Source organism: Saccopteryx leptura, chromosome 9, assembly GCF_036850995.1.
Source record: "Saccopteryx leptura isolate mSacLep1 chromosome 9, mSacLep1_pri_phased_curated, whole genome shotgun sequence".
In the NCBI taxonomy this organism is placed as follows: domain Eukaryota; kingdom Metazoa; phylum Chordata; class Mammalia; order Chiroptera; family Emballonuridae; genus Saccopteryx; species Saccopteryx leptura.
In genome coordinates, this window is record NC_089511.1 from 9,597,588 (window position 1) to 9,618,136 (window position 20,549).

Consider the following 20,549-nt stretch of genomic DNA (forward strand, 5'->3'; position numbering starts at 1 on the left):
TTTTATGGCATTTTGTTATAGCAGCCCAAACTGACTAATACAGTGTGTATGTGTGTAAGAGACAAAAGATCAATGACTACAATAAATGATAAGACATAAACAGCCCGCTTTAAAAACTACACAAAGGATAAAAATAAGCAATTCATGGGAAAATAAACTTGAAAGGTCAAAGAACAGATGAAACATATTCAATCTCATCTTTGGAAATGCAAATTAAAATATTTTTTTTTCCCCACCAGTTTAGCAAAGGGGTAAAGATCACCTCCTTGGTTCCAGTTGGCATACTTCCATTAATGCAGGCTAGGATCACATCACTGTTTTACACAGAAAATGACATCAGATTTGCCGGGGGATATTTTTCTCCATCTAGTGCTGCCTGGCTTCATCCTCCCCACCCCACCCCACACGCGCGCACACACTCATCACATCAGGGATGCAGACACTAGAAAGTCTTCCCTCTCCACCTCTGTCTCAAGCACAGGAAGGCTTTCAGGAGCATGGAGATGAGCAAGACTAGGTGCAGGACCTCTTCATCTGTGTGGATTGGTCATCCCTCCCCTTGCAGAGTCAAAATGATTCAAGGGAGACAGTGGAGACTGGAAGCAAGTTTTACTGCCAACTTGGATGGCCCAAACCCAGGGCCAGATTTAATACTTTCAGGGCAAAAACAAGCCCAATTGTCTCTTCACAGAGTTGGATTGTTTCCACCGAGTGGACAAATGAGCATCTGGTTTATTAGAATGCAGGAATTTTGCATAGAATGTGTGCACATATGGAAATAACAACAAGACAATCAGCCCACTGCCAAAGACCAGCCCTCCAACACTCTCTGTCCACAGGGCTGCCAGACACGGTGAGGTTTCCAAGACCTCGGCTCTAAAGTCGGAGAAAGTTTGTGACTCTCAATTTCTAGTTCAATCTGATCATTTCACAGAGTGTATACTGAGGTTCGGAGGGGCCCTGGCATATAACTGGCCCCAGGTCATTCAGTTGAGTTACCGATAGAATTTAGTCCCTCTGATGACCCAACTCTTTCTCCCTGATTATGTTTTTCTTTGAGTTAGCACACAGGTCCCAAAGGAGTGACTTCCATTTTGCAATGGGCCCTAACATAAAGCTTGACAAATATTTATGAAGCACTCAGTGCAAACTTGCCCTGTGCCCAGGGCTGGCGACACATTTCAGGGGCAGTGACTGCCCCTGGAGTTTCCAATGACATCCTGGATTGGGGAAGGACACAAGTATCAATCCGAGAATCAGCCAAGTTCCTACATATTACGGATGTGAAAAGTTCCAGAAAGGAAAAGGAAGGGATGTTTTCCAGTACGTTCCATGGACACCCTGACCGAGCCAGTGGGTCAGAATGGGCTCCCCAGAGGAAGTGACATTCGAGCTATACCGTGAAGACATTTCCACGGGGTCTTACAGTAAATTCTGCAAGGACAGCCTGTTCCTGCAGCCTCCTCACTGAACTCCCCGCCAGTCCCCGCAGCCAGCATTCCCCAAGCCTGCCAGGAACCTTCCAGTGACTCTTTCCCTGACGGATGACGCAACCGGGCATTCCGAGGTTGGTGACCCAGAGAGGAATCCGGACCCACCTGACCTCTCTTCCTCTTAACATCCCCTGGGGAAGAAAGTTCTGGTGGGGTTTTTCCCTTCCTCGTGTTCCAGGACGATGCCAACTTTCCAGCCGACTGCTTCCTCTGCTCCTTTTCTTCCCCTGCCTGGCAAGACTTTCTCACCCTCCTCACCTCACGGGCTCACTCCCTCCTGTGCTGGACTGGGTCTCCCCCTCTCTGCTCTCCCTGCCTCAGAGGGTGCCCTAGCCATGACCCCGGTGTCACTTCCCTGGGCCCCTGTGACACTCACTGCCCCCATGACCATGAGTTTCTGCAAGCACAAGGCTTCTGGCTTCTTGATGTCTGTTCTCCTCTGTGAGTGGATGACGTTACCCTGCTACAGCTTTCAGCATCTGCTGGGCCCTCTAACCTGAGTCACCAGGTTCTGCCACTTCCTAGCTCTGTGAGCTTGGGCAAGTTACCTGCCACTTTCTTCTCTTTAAAATGGGAATAACAAGAGCCCTGGCCAGGGAACTCAGTTGGTTAGAGCATCATCCAGATAAACCAAGGTTGTGATTGGTCAGGGCATGTATAAGAATCAACCAATGAATGCATAAATAAGTGGAACAACAAATAGATGTTTCTCTCTCTCTTTCTCTCAAAAATAAAATTTTAAAAACGGGAATAACAGATAGTCCTTACCTCACAGGGCTGATAAAGGACTAAATGAGAGCTCACACATAACTCATTTACTACACTTGCTATTGCATATCAAAGCACTGTCTGTACAACGGATATGTCGTCAATAACCATCCCACTGCTTTAATATGATGCAACACAGTTATTAATCCTTGACAGATACAAAGAGTTTTTGGTAATCTGTCTTCACGTCCAACTGATTGTTTGAGCAGTGTCCGCAAGGTCGGCTTTCACCCGTTCTCTAACCACTTGGGTTCAAGTTCGGGGCACACGGCGCAGCGGCGGGGCACGTAGCAGTGTGCAAAGTCACAGCGGAAGGCAGGGGCAGGGTGCTCGGCGCACGGCCCGGGCTGCCCCTCGTACACCGCAGAGCTCTGCACGCGGCCCCACTGGCGCCGAGGTCGCCCGGGGCGCACGTGGGGCGGCTTCTCGGAACTGTCGCCCCGCGGTCCGTGTGCACAGCTCCGTGCGCTCCGCCAGGTGGCCCGGCCGCGCCAGTGAGTCAGCGCAGGGCGTGTGCAGGCGGCGCCCCGCCGCGCCGGGCTTTTGCACTCGTCCCGGCTCCTTCCCGCTATAAAGGAAGCCCTCCGCGCGCTGCGCTTCACTACGACTCCTCGAAGTCCCAGCGATCGGCTTTGCAGCTGTCCCTGGACTCCAGCCACCACTTGAGCTCGCCATGGATCCCAACTGCTCCTGCGCCACCGGTAAGGGAACGTGGTCTGGGCTGGGGACGCCAGGTGTCGGTTGTAGAGCTAGACAAGCAATTGAGGACCCCTCCTGCTCTTTCTCATGACTGGGTTTCTGGGTACTAGTGGCCTCTTTCTAAAGCGTTTGGTCTACCTTTCCCTACTGGCCTCCGTTTGACTGATGGTTGTGGAGCTGGGTACTTTATGGATCTGGGATTCGAACTCGGGCTCCTAGCGTCCATTCACTCGTTCAGGTCTCCAAGGACCACTCTCACCTGGCTTTCTCCTTGCAGATGGCTCCTGCACCTGTGCCGGCTCCTGCAAATGCAAAGAATGCAAATGCACCTCCTGTAAGAAAAGTGAGTGGAATCCTCTCTCCCCTGCATCCTGAGGCCCTGCCCACCCTCTCTTCCACCCCAAGGGGAATTTAAACAGGGCAGTAAGGATGGGACCCTTTGTATTCTTTTTATCCCAAACACTCACCTCTGCCACTTCCTTCCCTCCGCCAGGCTGCTGCTCCTGCTGCCCCGCGGGCTGTGCCAAGTGTGCCCAGGGCTGCATCTGCAAAGGGGCATCAGACAAGTGCAGCTGCTGTGCGTGACGTGGGGGAGAGCCGCTCCCAGATGTAAATAGAGCAACCTGTGCAAACCTGTAAATTTTTTTTTGTATAACCCTGACCCGTTTGCTACATTTCCTTTGCTTTTTCTATAAAATACATGAATGATAATAAAAAGTTTTTTGGCTTTATTCTGATTGGTGTTCTTTGGCATACCCACTAGGGCTGAGTTGGGGGTTGGATGGGCAGGGCAGAGACCTGGGTTCTGGACTGAAGTGGTATTCTCTAATAGTCTTAAGGCCAGCCAGGTGACCTCACTGAGAGGCTCTAAGGGCATTGGGTGGATACAGAAGCCCCTCTGCTGTCATAGCGACGTTGATGGTATGAAACTTCGCAATCCAAAATTCTCATTCTCCGTGGTTTCCCTGCCCAACTTCTGTTCCTCACTGGATTTAAGGCTTGAAAGTAACTAGAGAGAATGGAAAACCACACCCCACTTGCTTGATTCTGACACGGGTGTAAAAATCATTTGTACTAAAGGATCAGTTCCTTGTTTCCCTATCCATCCCAGACCTAAATCCTGGTAAATAATAATTACTATGAAATGGCATACAAGAACAATACAAAGCCCACACGTTTAGGTTCAACACATAATTTCAATATATAAAGAATAAATAATATGAGAGATTTTAAAAAGCTGCACATGGCTCAACAGAAGCGTGTATTGAGCACTGAAAACAATTCATAAGTGGCCCAATGTGTGGACCACAAACACCTGCAGCAGCACCGCTCCTGATGCTCCCACGGAAACCATCACTCTCGGCTAGCCTGGAGTCACTGACAGGACACCTGCTACCTTGGGAGCTCCTTGTTTGAACTTGGCTCTGAATCTCTGCAAGTTCTTACCTAGGGCAGGCTGAAATCTGGCTCCCAGAATCCAGCTGTTGGCTATTTGAAACCACCAAAGAGACTAGGGCTTTGGAAGGAATTGCCAAGGCTTTTCTCGGCAAGAGGGAATTGGTTCCAGGACTCCGCGTCTGCTCATGCAGGGTGACGGCAGGTTCTGCAGTTTGGAGGGAGTGACTTGTAATTAATGACAACGGTTAGTCCCCCTCGGCTATTTGTGGAGGGAGTTGCTATTTGATGTAAAATCAAAGGGAAAGACCATGAGTCAGGACCGTGCTTGTCTACAAGGCTCTGTGTAAAGAGGGGATCACATTAAGCCCGCCTGTGCTTGATGCATAAGTATTGGTGTCACGCATCCTGGTTCAGAGCCTACTTTGCCACCAGTGGTATGTCCTTGGCAAATCACTGAAACTCTCTGATCTCCATTTCCCCATTTGTAGAAAACAGGTTACCATTTTTTCCCATGCATAAGACACTCCTATGTATAAGATGCACCTTAATTTTAGGGCCCAAAATTTGAAAACAAAATGTATTACATAAAGTTATTGAACTCAAGTTTTATTCATCATAAAATTCATACAACTCCTCATCTGCGTGAAAAAGCGGGAAATGCTAGTAAGAAAACTACAACCACTACTGTATAAGATGCACCCAGTGTTAGGACCCCAAATTTTTAAAAAAAGTGCATCTTATACATGGAGAAATATGATATAATCTCTAAGTGAGGAATAAATGAGTGTCCTGGCTCCTAGCTAGGGCTTAATAAACATTATGCCCTATGTGGCCATTATGATCACTATGTCCACACTGAAATCCATGGGAAAAGAATCCCTTCCAGTTTCCAACAAGCCCTTAGGAGAAGGCCTGCTGGATACGACTACTGATCTCAGCCAAAGGGCCAGACGAAGTAAAAGACTCATTGGTTTAGAAGTATCACTCTGGGTTAGACATTATGGGTGGGATTAAAACCTTGCTGACCTGCTTCCAGGAAGACTAGAGATGACCTCCTGTAGTAAGCAAACTGGGACAAGACACTGCCTCAACATTTGGACAAACTTTTCCACCCTTTATGTCATTTATCCACAGAGAAGCCAACAAGACACTGAAAATGCAAGGGTTGAAGTGACAATGTCCTTTTCCAGAGAGGTTAAGCAACCTGCCCAAGGTAACAGCTCAGCAGCCACAGGTCTACACCTTGCTGGCCACAGCAGGCTGATCATGATGTCACTGGATGCTTAATCCTGCCTCTCACAGTGAGATCTAGAAGGAACTTCTGAAGAAAACCAATTGTGCCCCTGGTATGAGAGATGGGAAAATGAGGCTCACAGCAATCACCGTGCTGCCTCTGGGCCAAGTCTCAGCAAGCTCATCTTCCATGGCAAGTCAGGGTGGACGTCTGTGGGCGAGGGCACAGGGCCTGGGTTTCAGTAACAGGGCGAGGAGTCCCAGTGGAAAATTGGGAAGGTCCAGCCTGGAGACTAGCTGATACCGTGCGCGACACACGGCACACTAGCCCCTCCACGTGATCAGCTCCAAAGGTGACTGCCGCGCGGAGCGCTCAGAGTGCGTTGCGCTCGGATAGGCAAACGGTGCGCCCGGCGCGGCCCGGTGCGCTCAGCACAGCCAAGGACACTGCGAGCGGCACGGACTCCGCGGGGCCGGGTGCAGGGCCAGGGCCAGACCTCTGCACCCGGCTGCCTCCTCGGATATAAAGTGAGCACGAGGGCTCCTGGCGCCACCACGCGTTACACCAGCACCAGTGCCTCTTCGTCGCTGGCTTTGGACCTCTCTGCCTCATCTCTGATTGAAATGGACCCCAACTGCTCCTGCCCAACTGGTAAGGACCCGGGATCTGCACTTAGGGGGCAGCATTTCCAGCTCCAGGACAGCGTCCCTGGGGTGAGAGGGAGCATGTTGAGCTTGAGAGGAAATGGTCCTCTGCAGAGAGATAGTAGGTTCTGGGCTTTCTCCCTGGCCAAGGGCTTTCATCCCCCTTTAGAGCATTTCCAGCCGCCCAGCTGCTCCTGTCAGAGAGGCTGAGGCTCAGGGCTGTCTTGCTCCCCATCATCAGGTGGGGGTTGTGGGCGGGGGTGGAGGACTGCTGGGCCCAGGACTCTAAGTCCTGTGAGGTAGGTTGGGGCAGGGGACAGTGTATCCTCTGAGCTCAGGACATAAGTTCCTGGCCCCCAGGCCCATCCTAACTGAACTGGGTCTGGAGCCTGGGACCATCCTGGGGGTAAGCAGCAGGAGTGCACTGCTCTCTCCAGCACAAGGGCAGAGAGGGTGGGCAGGCCTGTGTCTGCTCTAAGTGGGGTAGGAGGGGCTGCACGAGGCATAGTTGAGGGCTGCTGCCTCTCCCACAGTCACCTCTCACCACCTGTCTCTCCCCTCCTTGCAGGTGGATCCTGCACCTGTGCCGGCTCCTGCAAGTGCAAAGAGTGCAAATGCACCTCCTGCAAGAAGAGTGAGTGGGGGTCTTCTCTGGAATCTGGGGGCTGGGCTGAGTCAGAGGAGGGCACCCTGAGCTGGTTTAGAGTGGATAGTTCTGGGGAAACTGGTCTTGCTTTGCCCCTGGGACCCTGTCACTGCCTCTGCGGGCTCTCTGCCCTGACTGTCCTGGGCTCAGATGGGGCAGGCCAGCCTTCTCCCGGTGAAATACAAACCCCAAACGAATTGCTAGTTATATCACAAAAGAGCATGCTTTTGCGTCCCAAGGGTCCTCTGGAGCTGGGGGCTTGTGTCCAGCCTGGTGTTGGGCTATGAGGTGCCTGGTGAAGTCACCTCCGACCTCTCATTTCCCTGCTGTCCCCAGGCTGCTGTTCCTGCTGCCCTGTGGGCTGTGCCCGTTGTGCCCAGGGCTGCGTCTGCAAAGGAGCATCGGACAAGTGCAGCTGCTGTGCGTGACCTCGGGGAGAGCCGCTCCCTGATGTAAATAACACAACATGTTCCCGTTTAAACCTGCCTTTTATTTTTTATTCCACCCTGACCCGTTTGCCACATTCTTTTTTCTATGAAATTTGTGAGCGATAATAAAAGTTATTGACTGTCCACTGATCTGGTTCCTTTTCTGTGCTTTGGAAATGAGGAATTTTGTGCCCACCAGAGCCGGGTTGGGGAATGGCTGCCTTAAGGCCAGCAGGTGACCTCACTGAGCTTCATCCTCTGTCAATTACAAGAGCCTTAGAACATGCTGTGACGGCTTGCTTCTGAAACTGGTTTTGAGGATCATTCCATCATTTATGATATTCACAGATATCAACTTTGGTAAAATAAAATGAATTAGCAAGAAAAGGTTTTGAAAGAACAGTATACAAAATCATTTTTGAGAATCGACACATAATTGCAATAAATATATGAACCACCAATAAGAATATGACATTTTAAAATGTTGTACTGCCCTGACAAGGTAGCTTGATTGGTTAGAGCAGGGTTAGTCAACCTTTTCATACCTACGGCCCACTTTTGTATCTCTGTTAGTACTAAAATTTTCTGACTGCCCACCGGTTCCACAGTAATGGTGATTTATAAAGTAGGGAAATAACTATAAAATTTATAAAGCAGAATTACAGCAAATTAAGGCATATAATAATAATTATTTACCAAGTACTTTATGTTGGATTTTTGCTAAGTTTGCCAGAACAAATCTTTATAAAACAACTTACTATAGTAAAATCTATCTTTTTATTTATAATTTGGTTGCTCCGCTACTGCCCACCATGAAAGCTGGAACACCCACTAGTGGGCGGTATGGACCAGGTTGACTACCACTGGGTTAGAGCATTGTCCCCATATGCCAAGGTTGCAGGTTCAATCCCCAGTCAGGACACATACAAGAATCAACCAATGGCCTGACCAGGTGGTGACGCAGTAGATAGAGCGTCGGACTGGGATGCAGACGACCCAGGTACGAGACCTCGAGGTCGCCAGCTTGAGTGCGGGCTCATCTGGTTTGAGCAAAGCTCACCAGCTTGGACCCAAGGTCTCTGGCTCAAGCAAGGGGTTACTCGGTCTGCTGAAGGCCCACGGTCAAGGCACATATGAGAAAGCAATCAATGAACAACTAAGGTGTCACAACGAAAAACTAATGATTGATGCTTCTCATCTCTCTCCGGTCCTGTCTGTCTGTCCCTATCTATCTATCGCTCTGTCTCTGTAAAAAAAAAAAAAAAGAGAGAGAATCGACCAATGAATGCATAAATAAGTGGGACAACATCTCGATCTCTCTCTCCTTTCCTCTCTTTACCTAAAATTAAATAAAAAATGTTAAAATGCTTTACCTATACTCATAAGTGTATACTCAATAAGTGAGCACTCAAACAATTCCCAAAACGCATTTTAAAAAGAAAAAAGACAGTAGAGAAGTGTTGTCAACAGACCTAGGCCTCATACCAGCGGTTCAGGAAACTTCTCCCTCCCTTGGGAGCCTGACTAGGTAGTATACAAATTTCCAGCTATGGAGTCTTGGGCAAGTAACTTAGACTTTTTGTGTTGAAGTGGTCGTCTAGCAAAAAAGAGTTCAAAAAAAAAAAAAAAGTAAAAGTACTTTCCTGCAGGGGTGTTGTGAGGGTACAAAGATGCAAAGTGCTTAGAGCACTTACTAAACGCTGTTATGGTTAGAAGTTGATGAGGAAGTAATAACTTTTCCTTCTGCTTATTCAAAACCAAGTCTGCCCACGACCTGAAACGATGGCTCCTTTAGGTCCGCCCCGCTGTGAGGACCTCAGGGAGCCGGTGTCCCAGCCGCTGTGGGAGCAACAGCGTTCTCTGCAGAGGGCCTGGAGGAACGGGCCCCTGCATCTCCCCGGGTGGAGCCCGGAGGGAAGGAAGGCGGCAGAGGCCTGTGCTGGATGGCTAGGTGCGCTGTACAGCCGAGAAGGACTGAAGACCGAAAATGGGGGACGGGGAGAAAAATGGCGGGTGGGACGCCACAGTCCCACTGCACAGGGTCCTCTGCACACAACTCCCTCTGGTTTCTCCCCCACTCCAGTTCCTGGAAGGGATAAAACTGAAGACAGAGCCTGGGGACCGAGGTGCCGAGGACCGGGAGGGCACAGGATCTGGGTTTCAGTAACAAGGGCAAGGAGACCCAGTGGAAACTTGGGAAGGACCAGGCCTGGACGCTGGCTGAATACCGTGCGCGACACACGGCACACTAGCCCCTCCACCTAATCAGACGCCAAAGGTGCGCGTGCGCTCGGAACCCCGCCGCGATAGGGGTCCCCTGCGCCCGGCCCGGCCCGGTGCGCTCAGCACAGCCAAGGACGCTGCGAGCGGCACGGGCTCCGCGGGGCGGGGTGCAGGGCCAGAGCGAGACTTCTGCGCCCGGGCCGCCTCCTCGGACTATAAAGTGAGCACGAGGGCTCCTGGGCGCCACCACGCGTTACACCAGCACCAGTGCCTCTTCGCCGCTGGCTTTGGACCTCTCTGCCTCATCTCTGATTGAAATGGACCCCAACTGCTCCTGCCCAACTGGTAAGGACCCGGCATCTACACTTAGGGGGGCAGCATTTCCAGCTCCAGGACAGCGTCCCTGGGTGACAGGGAGCATGTTGAGCTTGAGAGGAAATGGTCCTCTGCAGAGAGATAGTAGGTTCTGGGCTTTCTCCCTGGCCAAGGGCTTTCATCCTCTTTAGAGCATTTCCAGCCGCCCAGCTGCTCCTGTCAGAGAGGCTGAGGCTCAGGGCTGTCTTGCTCCCCATCACCAGGTGGGGGTTGTGGGTGGGGGTGGAGGACTGCTGGGCCCAAGACTCTAAGTCCTGTGTGGTAAGTTGGGGCAGGGGACAATGTATCCTCTGAGCTCAGGACATAAGTTCCTGGCCCCCAGACCCATCCTCACTGAACTGGGTCTGGAGCCTGGCACCATCCTGTGGGTAAGCAGCAGGAATGCACTGCTCTCTCCAGCACAAGGGCAGAGAGGGTGGGCAGGCCTGTGTCTGCTCTAAGTGGGGCAGGAGGGGCTGCACGAGGCATAGTTGAGGGCTGCCTCTCCCACAGTCACCTCTCACCACCTGTCTCTCCCTCCTTGCAGGTGGATCCTGCACCTGTGCCGGCTCCTGCAAGTGCAGAGAGTGCAAATGCACCTCCTGCAAGAAGAGTGAGTGGGGGTCTTCTCTGGAATCTGGGGGCTGGGCTGAGTCAGAGGAGGGCACCCTGAGCTGGTTTAGAGTGGATAGTTCTGGGGAAACTGGTCTTGCTTTGCCCCTGGGACCCTGTCACTGCCTCTGCAGGCTCTCTGCCCTGACTGTCCTGGGCTCAGATGGGGCAGGCCAGCCTTCTCCCGGTGAAATCCAAACCCCAAACCAATTGCTAGTTATATCACAAAAGAGCATGCTTTTGCGTCCCAAGGGTCCTCTGGAGCTGGGGGCTTGTGTCCGGCCTGGTGTTGGGCTGTGAGGTGCCTGGTGAAGTCACCTCCAACCTCTCATTTTCCTGCTGTCCCCAGGCTGCTGTTCCTGCTGCCCTGTGGGCTGTGCCCGTTGCGCCCAGGGCTGCGTCTGCAAAGGAGCATCGGACAAGTGCAGCTGCTGTGCGTGACCTCGGGGAGAGCCGCTCCCTGATGTAAATAACACAACATGTTCCCGTTTAAACCTGCCTTTTATTTTTTATTCCACCCTGACCCGTTTGCCACACTCTTTTCTATGAAATATGTGAGCGATAATAAAAGTTGACTGTCCTCTGATCTGGTTCCTTTTCTGTGCTTTGGAAATGAGGAATTTTGTGCCCACCAGGGCCGGGTTGGGGAATGGCTGCCTTAAGGCCAGCGGGTGACCTCGCTGAGCTTCATCCTCTGTCAATTACAGGAGCCTTATCCACATGCTGTGACGGCTTGCTTCTGAAACTGGTGTTGAGGATCATTCCATCATTTATGATATTCACAGATATCAACTTTGGTAAAATAAAATGAATTAGTAAGAAAAGGTTTTGAAAGAACAGTATACAAAATCACCTTTGAGAATCAACACATAATTGCAATAAATATATGAACCACCAATTAGAATATGACATTTTAAAATGCCTTACTGCCCTGACAAGGTAGCTTGATTGGTTAGAGCAGGGGTAGTCAAACTTTTTATACCTACCGCCCACTTTTGTATCTGTTAGTAGTAAAATTTTCTAACCACCCACCAGTTCCACAGTAATGGTGATTTATAAAGTAGGGAAATAACTTTACTTTATAAAATTTATAAAGCAGAGTTACAGCAAGTTAAAGCATATAATAGTAATTATTTACCAAGTACTTTATGTTGGATTTTTACTAAGTTTGGCAGAATAAATCTTTATAAAACAACTTACTATAGTAAAATCTATCTTTTTATTTATAATTTGGTTGCTCTGCTACCGCCCACTATGAAAGCTGGAACACCCACTAGTGGGTGGTATGGACCAGGTTGACTACCACTGTGTTAGAGCATTGTCCCCATATGCCAAGGTTGCGGGTTCAATCCCCAGTCAGGACACATACAAGAATCAACCAATGGCCTGACCAGGTGGCGACGCAGTGGACAGAGTGTCGGACTGGGATGCAGACGACCCAGGTACGAGACTCCGAGGTCACCAGCTTGAGTGCGGGCTCATCTGGTTTGAGCAAAGCTCACCAGCTTGGACCCTGGGTCGCTGGCTCAAGCAAGGGGTTACTCGGTCTGCTAAAGGCCCATGGTCAAGGCACATATGAGAAAGCAATCAATGAACAACTAAGGTGTCACAACAAAAAACTGATGATTGGTGCTTCTCATCTCTCTCCGTTCCTGTCTGTCTCTCCCTATCTATCTCTCTGTCTCTGTAAAAAAAAAAAAGAATCGACCAATGAATGCATAAATAAGTGGGACAACATCTCTATCTCTCTCTCCTTTCCTCTCTTTACCTAAAATTAAATAAAAAATGTTAAAATGCTTTACCTATACTCATAAGTGTATACTCAATAAGTGAGCACTCAAACAATTCCCAAAACGCATTTTAAAAAGAAAAAAGACAGTAGAGAAGTGTTGTCAACAGACCTAGGCCTCATACCAGCGGTTCAGGAAACTTCTCCCTCCCTTGGGAGCCTGACTAGGTAGTATACAAATTTTCAGCTATGGAGCCTTGGGCAAGTAACTTAGTCTTTTTATGTTGAAGTGGTTGTCCTCTAGCAAAAAGAGCTCAAAAAAAAAAAAAAAAAAAAAAAGTAAAAGTACTTTCCTGCAGGGGTGTTGTGAGGGTACAAAGATGCAAAGTGATTAGAGCACTTACTAAACGCTGTTATGGTTAGAAGGTGATGAGGAAATAATAACTTTTCCTTCTGGTTATTCAAAACCAAGTCTGCCCACGACCTGAAACATGGCTCCTTTAGGTCCGCCCCGCTGTGAGGACCTCAGGGAGCCGGTGTCCCAGCCGCTGTGGGAGCAACAGCGTTCTCTGCAGAGGGCCTGGAGGAACGGGCCCCTGGATCTCCCCGGGTGGAGCCCGGAGGGAAGGAAGGCGGCAGAGGCCTGTGCTGGATGGCTAGGTGCGCTGTACAGCCGAGAAGGACTGAAGACCGAAAATGGGGGACGGGGAGAAAAATGGCGGGTGGGACGCCACAGTCCCACTGCACAGGGTCCTCTGCACACAACTCCCTCTGGTTTCTCCCCCACTCCAGTTCCTGGAAGGGATAAAACTGAAGACAGAGCCTGGGGACCGAGGTGCCGAGGACCGGGAGGGCACAGGATCTGGGTTTCAGTAACAAGGGCAAGGAGACCCAGTGGAAACTTGGGAAGGACCAGGCCTGGACGCTGGCTGAATACCGTGCGCGACACACGGCACACTAGCCCCTCCACCTAATCAGGCGCCAAAGGTGCTCGGGCGCGTGCGCTCGGAACCCCGCCGCGATAGGGGACCACTGCGCCCGGCCCGGCCCGGCCCGGTGCGCTCAGCACAGCCAAGGACGCTGCGAGCGGCACGGGCTCCGCGGGGCGGGGTGCAGGGCCAGGGCGAGATCTCTGCACCCGGCTGCCTCTTCGGACTATAAAGTGAGCACGAGGGCTCCTGGGCGCCACCACGCGTTACACCAGCACCAGTGCCTCTTCGTCGCTGGCTTTGGACCTCTCTGCCTCATCTCTGATTGAAATGGACCCCAACTGCTCCTGCCCAACTGGTAAGGACCCGGGATCTACACTTAGGGGGCAGCATTTCCAGCTCCAGGACAGCGTCCCTGGGGTGGGAGGGAGCATGTTGAGCTTGAGAGGAAATGGTCCTCTGCAGAGAGATAGTAGGTTCTGGGCTTTTTCCCTGGCCAAGGGCTTTCATCCCCTTTAGAGCATTTCCAGCCGCCCAGCTGCTCCTATCAGAGAGGCTGAGGCTCAGGGCTGTCTTGCTCCCCATCACCAGGTGGGGGTGGAGGACTGCTGGGCCCAGGACTCTAAGTCCTGTGTGGTAGGTTGGGGCAGGGGACAGTGTATCCTCTGAGCTCAGGACATAAGTTCCTGGCCCCCAGACCCATCCTCACTGAACTGGGTCTGGAGCCTGGGACCATCCTGGGGGTAAGCAGCAGGAGTGCACTGCTCTCTCCAGCACAAGGGCAGAGAGGGTGGGCAGGCCTGTGTCTGCTCTAAGTGGGGCAGGAGGGGCTGCACGAGGCATAGTTGAGGGTTGCCTCTCCCACGTCACACCTCACCACCTGTCTCTCCCCTCCTTGCAGGTGGATCCTGCACCTGTGCCGGCTCCTGCAAGTGCAAAGAGTGCAAATGCACCTCCTGCAAGAAGAGTGAGTGGGGGTCTTCTCTGGAATCTGGGGGCTGGGCTGAGTCAGAGGAGGGCACCCTGAGCTGGTTTAGAGTGGATAGTTCTGGGGAAACTGGTCTTGCTTTGCCCCTGGGACCCTGTCACTGCCTCTGCAGGCTCTCTGCCCTGACTGTCCTCGGTTCAAATGGGGCAGATCAGTCTTCTGGTGAAATCCAGACTCCAAGCGAATTGCTAGTTATATTTCAAAAGAGCATGCTTTTGCGTCCCAAGGGTCCTCTGGAGCTGAGGGCTTGTGTCTGGCCTGGTGTTGGGCTGTGAGGTGCCTGGTGAAGTCACCTCCGACCTCTCATTTCCCTGCTGTCCCCAGGCTGCTGTTCCTGCTGCCCTGTGGGCTGTGCCCGTTGTGCCCAGGGCTGCGTCTGCAAAGGAGCATCGGACAAGTGCAGCTGCTGTGCGTGACCTCCGGGGAGCCGCTCCCTGATGTAAATAACACAACATGTTCCCGTTTAAACCTGCCTTTTACAATATTTTTTATTCCACCCTGACCTGTTTGCCACATTCTTTTTTCTATGAAATACGTGAGCGATAATAAAAGTTGTTGACTGTCCTCTAATCTGGTTCCTTTTCTGTGCTTTGGAAATGAGGAATTTTGTGCCCACCAGGGCCAGGTTAGGGAATGGTCTAGAAGATTACTGAGTTGTCTTGTGCATGGCAATATTTGTCCCCTGACTGAGTGCCCTAAGTCCAGCAGGTGACCTCAATGGGCTTCATTCTCTGTCAATGCAAGAGCCTCATGTGTGGTGAGGGCTTACTTCTGAAATCCTGGTGTTGAAGACCATTTTAGCACTTATAACATTCACGAATATCAACTTTAGTAAAATAAAATGAATTACTAAGAAAATGTTCAAAAGAACAGCACATGAAACCCATTTTGAGATTCAACATACATAATTGCAATAAATATATGAAGAAGTCGTATAAGAGAATCAGATATTTACAAACGCTGTGCATATGTCTATCAGAAGTGTCCCTTTCGTCCTTGAACCAAGTCCTAACCGGCCCAGAGGGTGGAGCCCACAACCTTACAGAGCAGTGCACACAGCCGTTCCAATACCCCACAGGGAACCGTCACTCTTGGCTGGCCCAGGGTCTCTGACAGGATTCCTGCCACCCCCCTGAGAGCTCCTACTTGTGGCTGGGCTTTGATTCTCAGGAAGTCTCTCCTGAGTCAGGCAGATATTTGCTTCTCCAAAATCCAGCCCTTGGCTGCTGGAAACCAGCAAAGTGACTAGGGCTCTAGAGGGAACTGTCAGGGCTTTTCTCAGCATGATGGAGTGTGCCTGAGAGTTGGTTCCAGATGAGGGACTTTGCCCACACAGGGTGATGGCAGGTTCTGCTATCCGGAGGGCATGGTAGTGTTTATTAGGCAGGAGAGAAGCCCGGAGTGACTTGTAATTAATGACAATGGTTTAGTCCCCCCTGGCTGTTTGTGGAGGGAGTTGCTATTTGATGTAAAATCAAAGAGAAAGACAAGTCACCTGGAGCAGAGTCAGGACCGGGCTTGCCCGCAGGTGCCCCGTGTGAAGAGGGTTCTCAGCAACCAGCCTGTGCTGAGAGCATGGATTCTGGGGTCAGGCATCGTGGTTCACAGACCACTGTGTCACTTCCTGGCTGTGGTCCTTTTCTCCATTTGTACAGAGGACATTCTGTCCCTATGTATGGAATGAAAGATAGTTTCCTAGCTCCAGGCGAGGGCTGAATAAACAGTGGCTGTTATGATCACTGTTTCTGTGCTGACATTCGTGTAGAGAAAACCCTTTTAACTCCCAACCTGCTCATTGATTCTGAAGCATTACTCTGGGTCGGAAGCTAGAGACGGCATTAGATCCTTGCTGGCCCAGCGCTATGGGGAGTGTGGATGACCTGCAATAAGTCCCTTGGGACATGATGTCCGTCCACGTTAAATCCTGCCTCTCATTGTTCAGAGCTGGAGGGGCCTTAGAGACAGTCCCGTTGTGATCCCCGCTTGAGAGACGGCAAACTGGAGCCCAGAGAAGGCACAGGGCTGTGCACCGGGGTCTGACTGCCCCTCAGTGCTGTCTCCACCGCCTCCTCGTTCATGTGGTGTCGTGCTGCTGGGTGGCTGGTGAGGGCACGGTGCTGCAGGCAGCCGGCGTGAGTACCAATCCTCCTGTGTCGCTGATAGCTGGCTGTCATGACCTGTCTGTGGCTCAGTCTCCTCCGCTATGAAAATTGAAAATAGTAGCATCTGGTTCTTAGAATTGAATGATTTGATACATGCAAAGAACTTAGAATTTAGAGCACTGCAAGTAACCTATAAATTCAGCTATTCATTTCTATTTACCATTCATAGCATAGGAGACATTTTCCTACTTGCAGACAAATACACCAGGCCTGGTGTGCCTGGCTCTGTGTCCTGTGTTGGCCTCATCCACCACGTGAACCTGAGGAGTCCAGTGGCCCAGAGGAGGTGAGTCTCTCTTCCCACAAAGACGCACCAGCACCACGGATGCAGAGCACGAGCAGTCGTATCTCATCACAGATACAGGATGAGAGTAGTTTATGCAACAATTTTTAAACCATTCATATTTCCTTAAATATATTTATATGAAAAGCAAATACCTTATCACTCTCAAAATGAGAATCAGTTTACTTCCAGACATAGAAGGTAGCCACAAAATCATATATATATATGTGTGTGTTTCTTTTGTAGGCATCACTTTGTCACTTCCAGGATTCGACTGGACACGACAGAGGCGGTGAAGACGTACCTCTGGGCCACAGGGAAGGTTCTTTCTCTTTCCTTTGGGAAGTGACAGGAATCAGACCCAGCACCACCCCCCAGCACGTCCCAGCACAGTGTGCTCATGTAAACTTGTGCTGTGTGTAATTCTAGGATTTCCCCTCAGAGTTGTTGTCGGGTTTAAAGAGTGAAAGGGACTGATCAAGGCTGGCGGGGACTAAACGTTATGCCATTGTCAGGGACACTGAAAGGGAAAAGGAAAGTAACTTTCCCTGCTTGTTATTTAGCTAGGTCAGCTTAGCGCCTAAAACGCTTTCTTCCCTGGGACAGAGGGGTGGGACAGAGTGCCTTGGGAACTCCATCCTGGGGTGGGTCCGCCAAGCGGAGGAAAGCCCTGGAAAGTTTAGGCAAAGGAGGGCGAAAGGAAGGAGGAGGGCGCTCTAACTGCCCGCGTTGCTGTGAACAGGAGACAGGCAAGGACAGACATCAACACAGGGGTTGGGGTGGGGTAGCTAGAAGGTGAAGGTCAGAACCACCCCCGGTCTTTGCACACCACTCCCGGGCTCCAGCCAAGTCAGAGATGTGAGCACAGGGTGGGTTTGCACACGTGCTCCGGGAAAGAGTGAACCAGAGTACAAAACTAGGGGACCAGGGGTGGGGAATACTGCTAGGACTCAGGGGCTGAATTCCTGGAAAAGCCGGGAACAGGGCTGGCTGCCCCCTGGGGAAAACTGGGGAGGGCCCGAAGCTGGGACACCGTGTGCCGCTCGGCACGCCAGCTCCTCCACGTGATCAGGCGCCAGAGGCGCGGGCCGCGTGGTGCGCAGCGAGTCCAAAGGCCTCCGCAAACAGTGCGCGCGGCCCTGCCAGGTGCACTCAGCCCAGCCAAGGACGCTGCGGCCGGCGCGGATCCCGCAGGGCGGGGTGCAAGGGCCGGGGCGGGTCCTTTGCGCCCGGGCCGCCTGCCTGGCTATAAAATGAGCACGCGGGCTCCTAGGCACCAGCACGCCTTGCACAAGGACGAATTCCTCTTCTTCTCTTGACTTGGACGTCAGGCCTCGCCTCTGATTGAAATGGACCCCAACTGCTCTTGCTCAACTGGTAAGAACGCCCGGCTTTGGGCCTTAGGCTGCCCCTTACCCAGGCACGGGACCGCGTGTCCCTGTGGTGGAGCAGGGAGTATTTTAATCGGGACTGGAGTGGATTCCTGTAGTTGGTCAGTGCGTCCTTCCACTGACCAAGGTGCTGAGAGCGTTTCCAGTCTCCCCTTGCCTGGATTTTAGAGTTGGTGGTACTGAGTTCTCCAAGTCAACCAGTGGATCACAGGGCTGCTGGACTGGCCGCAGAACTGCCAAGACTTGGTGGGCGGTGGGGACATTGCCTGTTTGCAGTTCAGGACATAAGGCCCTACCTGGGCTGTGTCTGGAGCCTGGGGCCTCCCTTTGGGGTAAAATCAGGAAGAGACCTACCTCCCTCATACTGAAAAAAGGGAGGCTTGTCTTTATCTGCCCTAAGTGGGAAAGAGCTCCCTCTGCTGTGTCTGACAGAGGAGGTGCAGGGAGCGATTGTTGATGGACTGCTGTCTCTCCCTCCTTGCAGGTGGATCCTGCACCTGTGCCGGCTCCTGCAAGTGCAAAGAGTGCAAATGCACCTCCTGCAAGAAGAGTGAGTGGGGGACCTTCTCTGGGAACCTGGGGGCTGGGCTGCCTCAGAGGAGGGGGCCCCGAGCTCAGCAGGGGGCAGCAGACCAGTGACCCAGCATCTCTAGCCGCCTCCTCTCAGCCGCTGAGTGAGAATCAGAGCTGAGAGAGCCACGGAGGTGGTGAGCCTAACCTCTCACGCTAGCACAAGGACAGTCCAGTCCAGAGAGGTCACCAGATAGTGTCAAGGATGGAGCCAGAACTAGAACCCGTCTCCTGATGCAGCCTTCTGACCTCTCTAGTGTCCCCAGCACTTGATGCACATGAACTTGGTTTCTTTGACTTGCTGGGGCAGCTCTTTCCTGTAGAGTCAGCCCAGAGCTGACCTGGTCCTCCGGGGCACTGCTGTGGCCAGGGTGCTGCCCCTCTCTGAGCTTGAGGACTTTTCTCCCTTCACTGTATGGTTCTAGGAGGCTAGGGACTGACTTCTATTGCCCCCGGAGGCCCTGGCACCGTCTCTCCAGGGTTTCTGCCCCTTCTGGGCTCAGAACGGCAGGGCAGCCCTTTCCTAGTGAGTGGACCTTTTCCAGAGGTTCTACCCATGGTCTCAGAAGAACACATGCATCTCAAACTCAGGGTCATCCGGCCTGGGAGGAGCTTGTGCCAGGCTGGCTGGTGGGCAGGAGGTGCCCGTAATGTGCGCTCTGACCTCTCCCTCTGCCCTTTCTCCCCAGGCTGCTGCTCCTGCTGCCCTGTGGGCTGTGCCAAGTGTGCCCAGGGCTGCGTCTGCAAGGAAGCACTGGACAAGTGCAGCTGCTGTGCGTGACGTGGGGGAGAGCCTGCTCCCCCTTGTAAATAGAGCAATGTGTACAAACCTGCATTTTTTTTTTTAAATGAACCCTGATCCAACTGCTATGTTCCTTTTTGTATGAAATATTTGAATGATAATAAACTTATCTAGACTGTCTGGCTCCACGTTCCTGATGGTGTTCTGGGGAGATGGGAGTTTCTCCGCAGTGGGCTGTAGGGGCGCCCGTGATGGAGGGGGGAGGGGAGGGGCGTGGTTGGCACAGGAAGTGAGGGTGGGTAACACATTCTCCGTGGTCTGGCCTGCCCTTGGCTCTCTCCCTTGTGAGCATTTCCTCTACCACCTTCTAGAATTAACTGGGCCCCGACCTTTTTGTGTATCTGCGTCACTGCGAGTATCCGTTCTGTAGCCCCTCTGCTACACCTACTGTATGCCCAGGCCATGGGCTCTCAGTGGTGAGGTGACATGAAACTTAGACTGCTGGAGAGGGACAGTGACGGCATAGGGGAAACAAAGTGGCTGGCACTGAGAATGCGGAAGGGTGAGCCCGAGTGGAGAGACCCTGGCACTGAGACCAGGCAGCTGCATTCCTCTCGGGACAGCTCAAGCAAAGGCCCTGAGTCCGGAGAGAGGCTGACGTGTTCAGGAAACAGGCCAGCATGCCTGGGCTAGTGTGGGAGGGGCGTAGTTCGAGTACACTTTGGAGAGGGGAGTAGGGGCCACGTGCCTCATTCATCTGAACAACTCCTAACCTGGTTACGCAGCTGAATCACTTAGAGAGGTGGGAAGGATGCCAAGCCACACCCCACTTTCCCGCCATCGCCTCAGTCTGACTTCTTAGGTCTAGTATGGGTTAGGGGGACTATTTTAAACAAGTACCTAAGGTTGTAACGCTCTGACGGTCACACAGAATCATTTACTGAAATGAAATGAACTTCTGCCAGGAAGCATTCTGCCCCGGTTGGTATTTGAAGCACACCCCTAACACATGGCTGTCCACGCTGATGGCTGAGGGAACTGAGAGGGACGTTGTTCCTGTCTGTCTGTGGCAGGCAGGCTCTGCCATGCAGGACGGGACAGGGGGCTTCGCAGAGAGCAAAGCAGGCTGAAAAGGCCGTCCCAGCCTCCCTGGGAGTCCACGCTGTGAAAACCACGGTGGCGTGGGTGGGCTGGTGTCCCAGCCGCTTTTTCCTGGCAAGAGAGCCTGGCCTGGAGCTCGTGGGGTTTGAGCAGCA

The 20,549-nt window shown here is 52.0% G+C and overlaps 5 protein-coding genes across 5 annotated transcripts; all 5 read left to right on the forward strand.

Moving 5' to 3' along the window:
• Positions 1–2,596: 2,596 nt before the first annotated feature.
• On the forward strand, positions 2,597–3,691 carry LOC136380581 (metallothionein-1E-like). Its single transcript, XM_066348541.1, has 3 exons — positions 2,597–2,962; positions 3,238–3,303; positions 3,454–3,691. The coding sequence occupies exons 1-3, from the start codon at positions 2,935–2,937 to the stop codon at positions 3,543–3,545; spliced, it is 186 nt and encodes a 61-aa protein (XP_066204638.1). The 5' UTR covers positions 2,597–2,934; the 3' UTR covers positions 3,546–3,691.
• Positions 3,692–6,143: 2,452 nt separating this feature from the next.
• LOC136381420 (metallothionein-1A) lies at positions 6,144–7,460 on the forward strand. Its single transcript, XM_066350145.1, has 3 exons — positions 6,144–6,243; positions 6,805–6,870; positions 7,219–7,460. The coding sequence occupies exons 1-3, from the start codon at positions 6,216–6,218 to the stop codon at positions 7,308–7,310; spliced, it is 186 nt and encodes a 61-aa protein (XP_066206242.1). The 5' UTR covers positions 6,144–6,215; the 3' UTR covers positions 7,311–7,460.
• Positions 7,461–9,725: 2,265 nt separating this feature from the next.
• LOC136381419 (metallothionein-1A-like) lies at positions 9,726–10,993 on the forward strand. Its single transcript, XM_066350144.1, has 3 exons — positions 9,726–9,878; positions 10,435–10,500; positions 10,849–10,993. The coding sequence occupies exons 1-3, from the start codon at positions 9,851–9,853 to the stop codon at positions 10,938–10,940; spliced, it is 186 nt and encodes a 61-aa protein (XP_066206241.1). The 5' UTR covers positions 9,726–9,850; the 3' UTR covers positions 10,941–10,993.
• Positions 10,994–13,362: 2,369 nt separating this feature from the next.
• Positions 13,363–14,713, forward strand: LOC136381421 (metallothionein-1A). The gene is made up of 3 exons (XM_066350146.1): positions 13,363–13,515; positions 14,059–14,124; positions 14,470–14,713. The coding sequence occupies exons 1-3, from the start codon at positions 13,488–13,490 to the stop codon at positions 14,559–14,561; spliced, it is 186 nt and encodes a 61-aa protein (XP_066206243.1). The 5' UTR covers positions 13,363–13,487; the 3' UTR covers positions 14,562–14,713.
• Positions 14,714–17,814: 3,101 nt separating this feature from the next.
• On the forward strand, positions 17,815–19,473 carry LOC136381418 (metallothionein-1-like). The gene is made up of 3 exons (XM_066350143.1): positions 17,815–17,967; positions 18,466–18,531; positions 19,241–19,473. Exons 1-3 carry the CDS (start codon positions 17,940–17,942, stop codon positions 19,330–19,332), a joined length of 186 nt encoding a protein of 61 aa, XP_066206240.1. The 5' UTR covers positions 17,815–17,939; the 3' UTR covers positions 19,333–19,473.
• Positions 19,474–20,549: the final 1,076 nt, after the last annotated feature.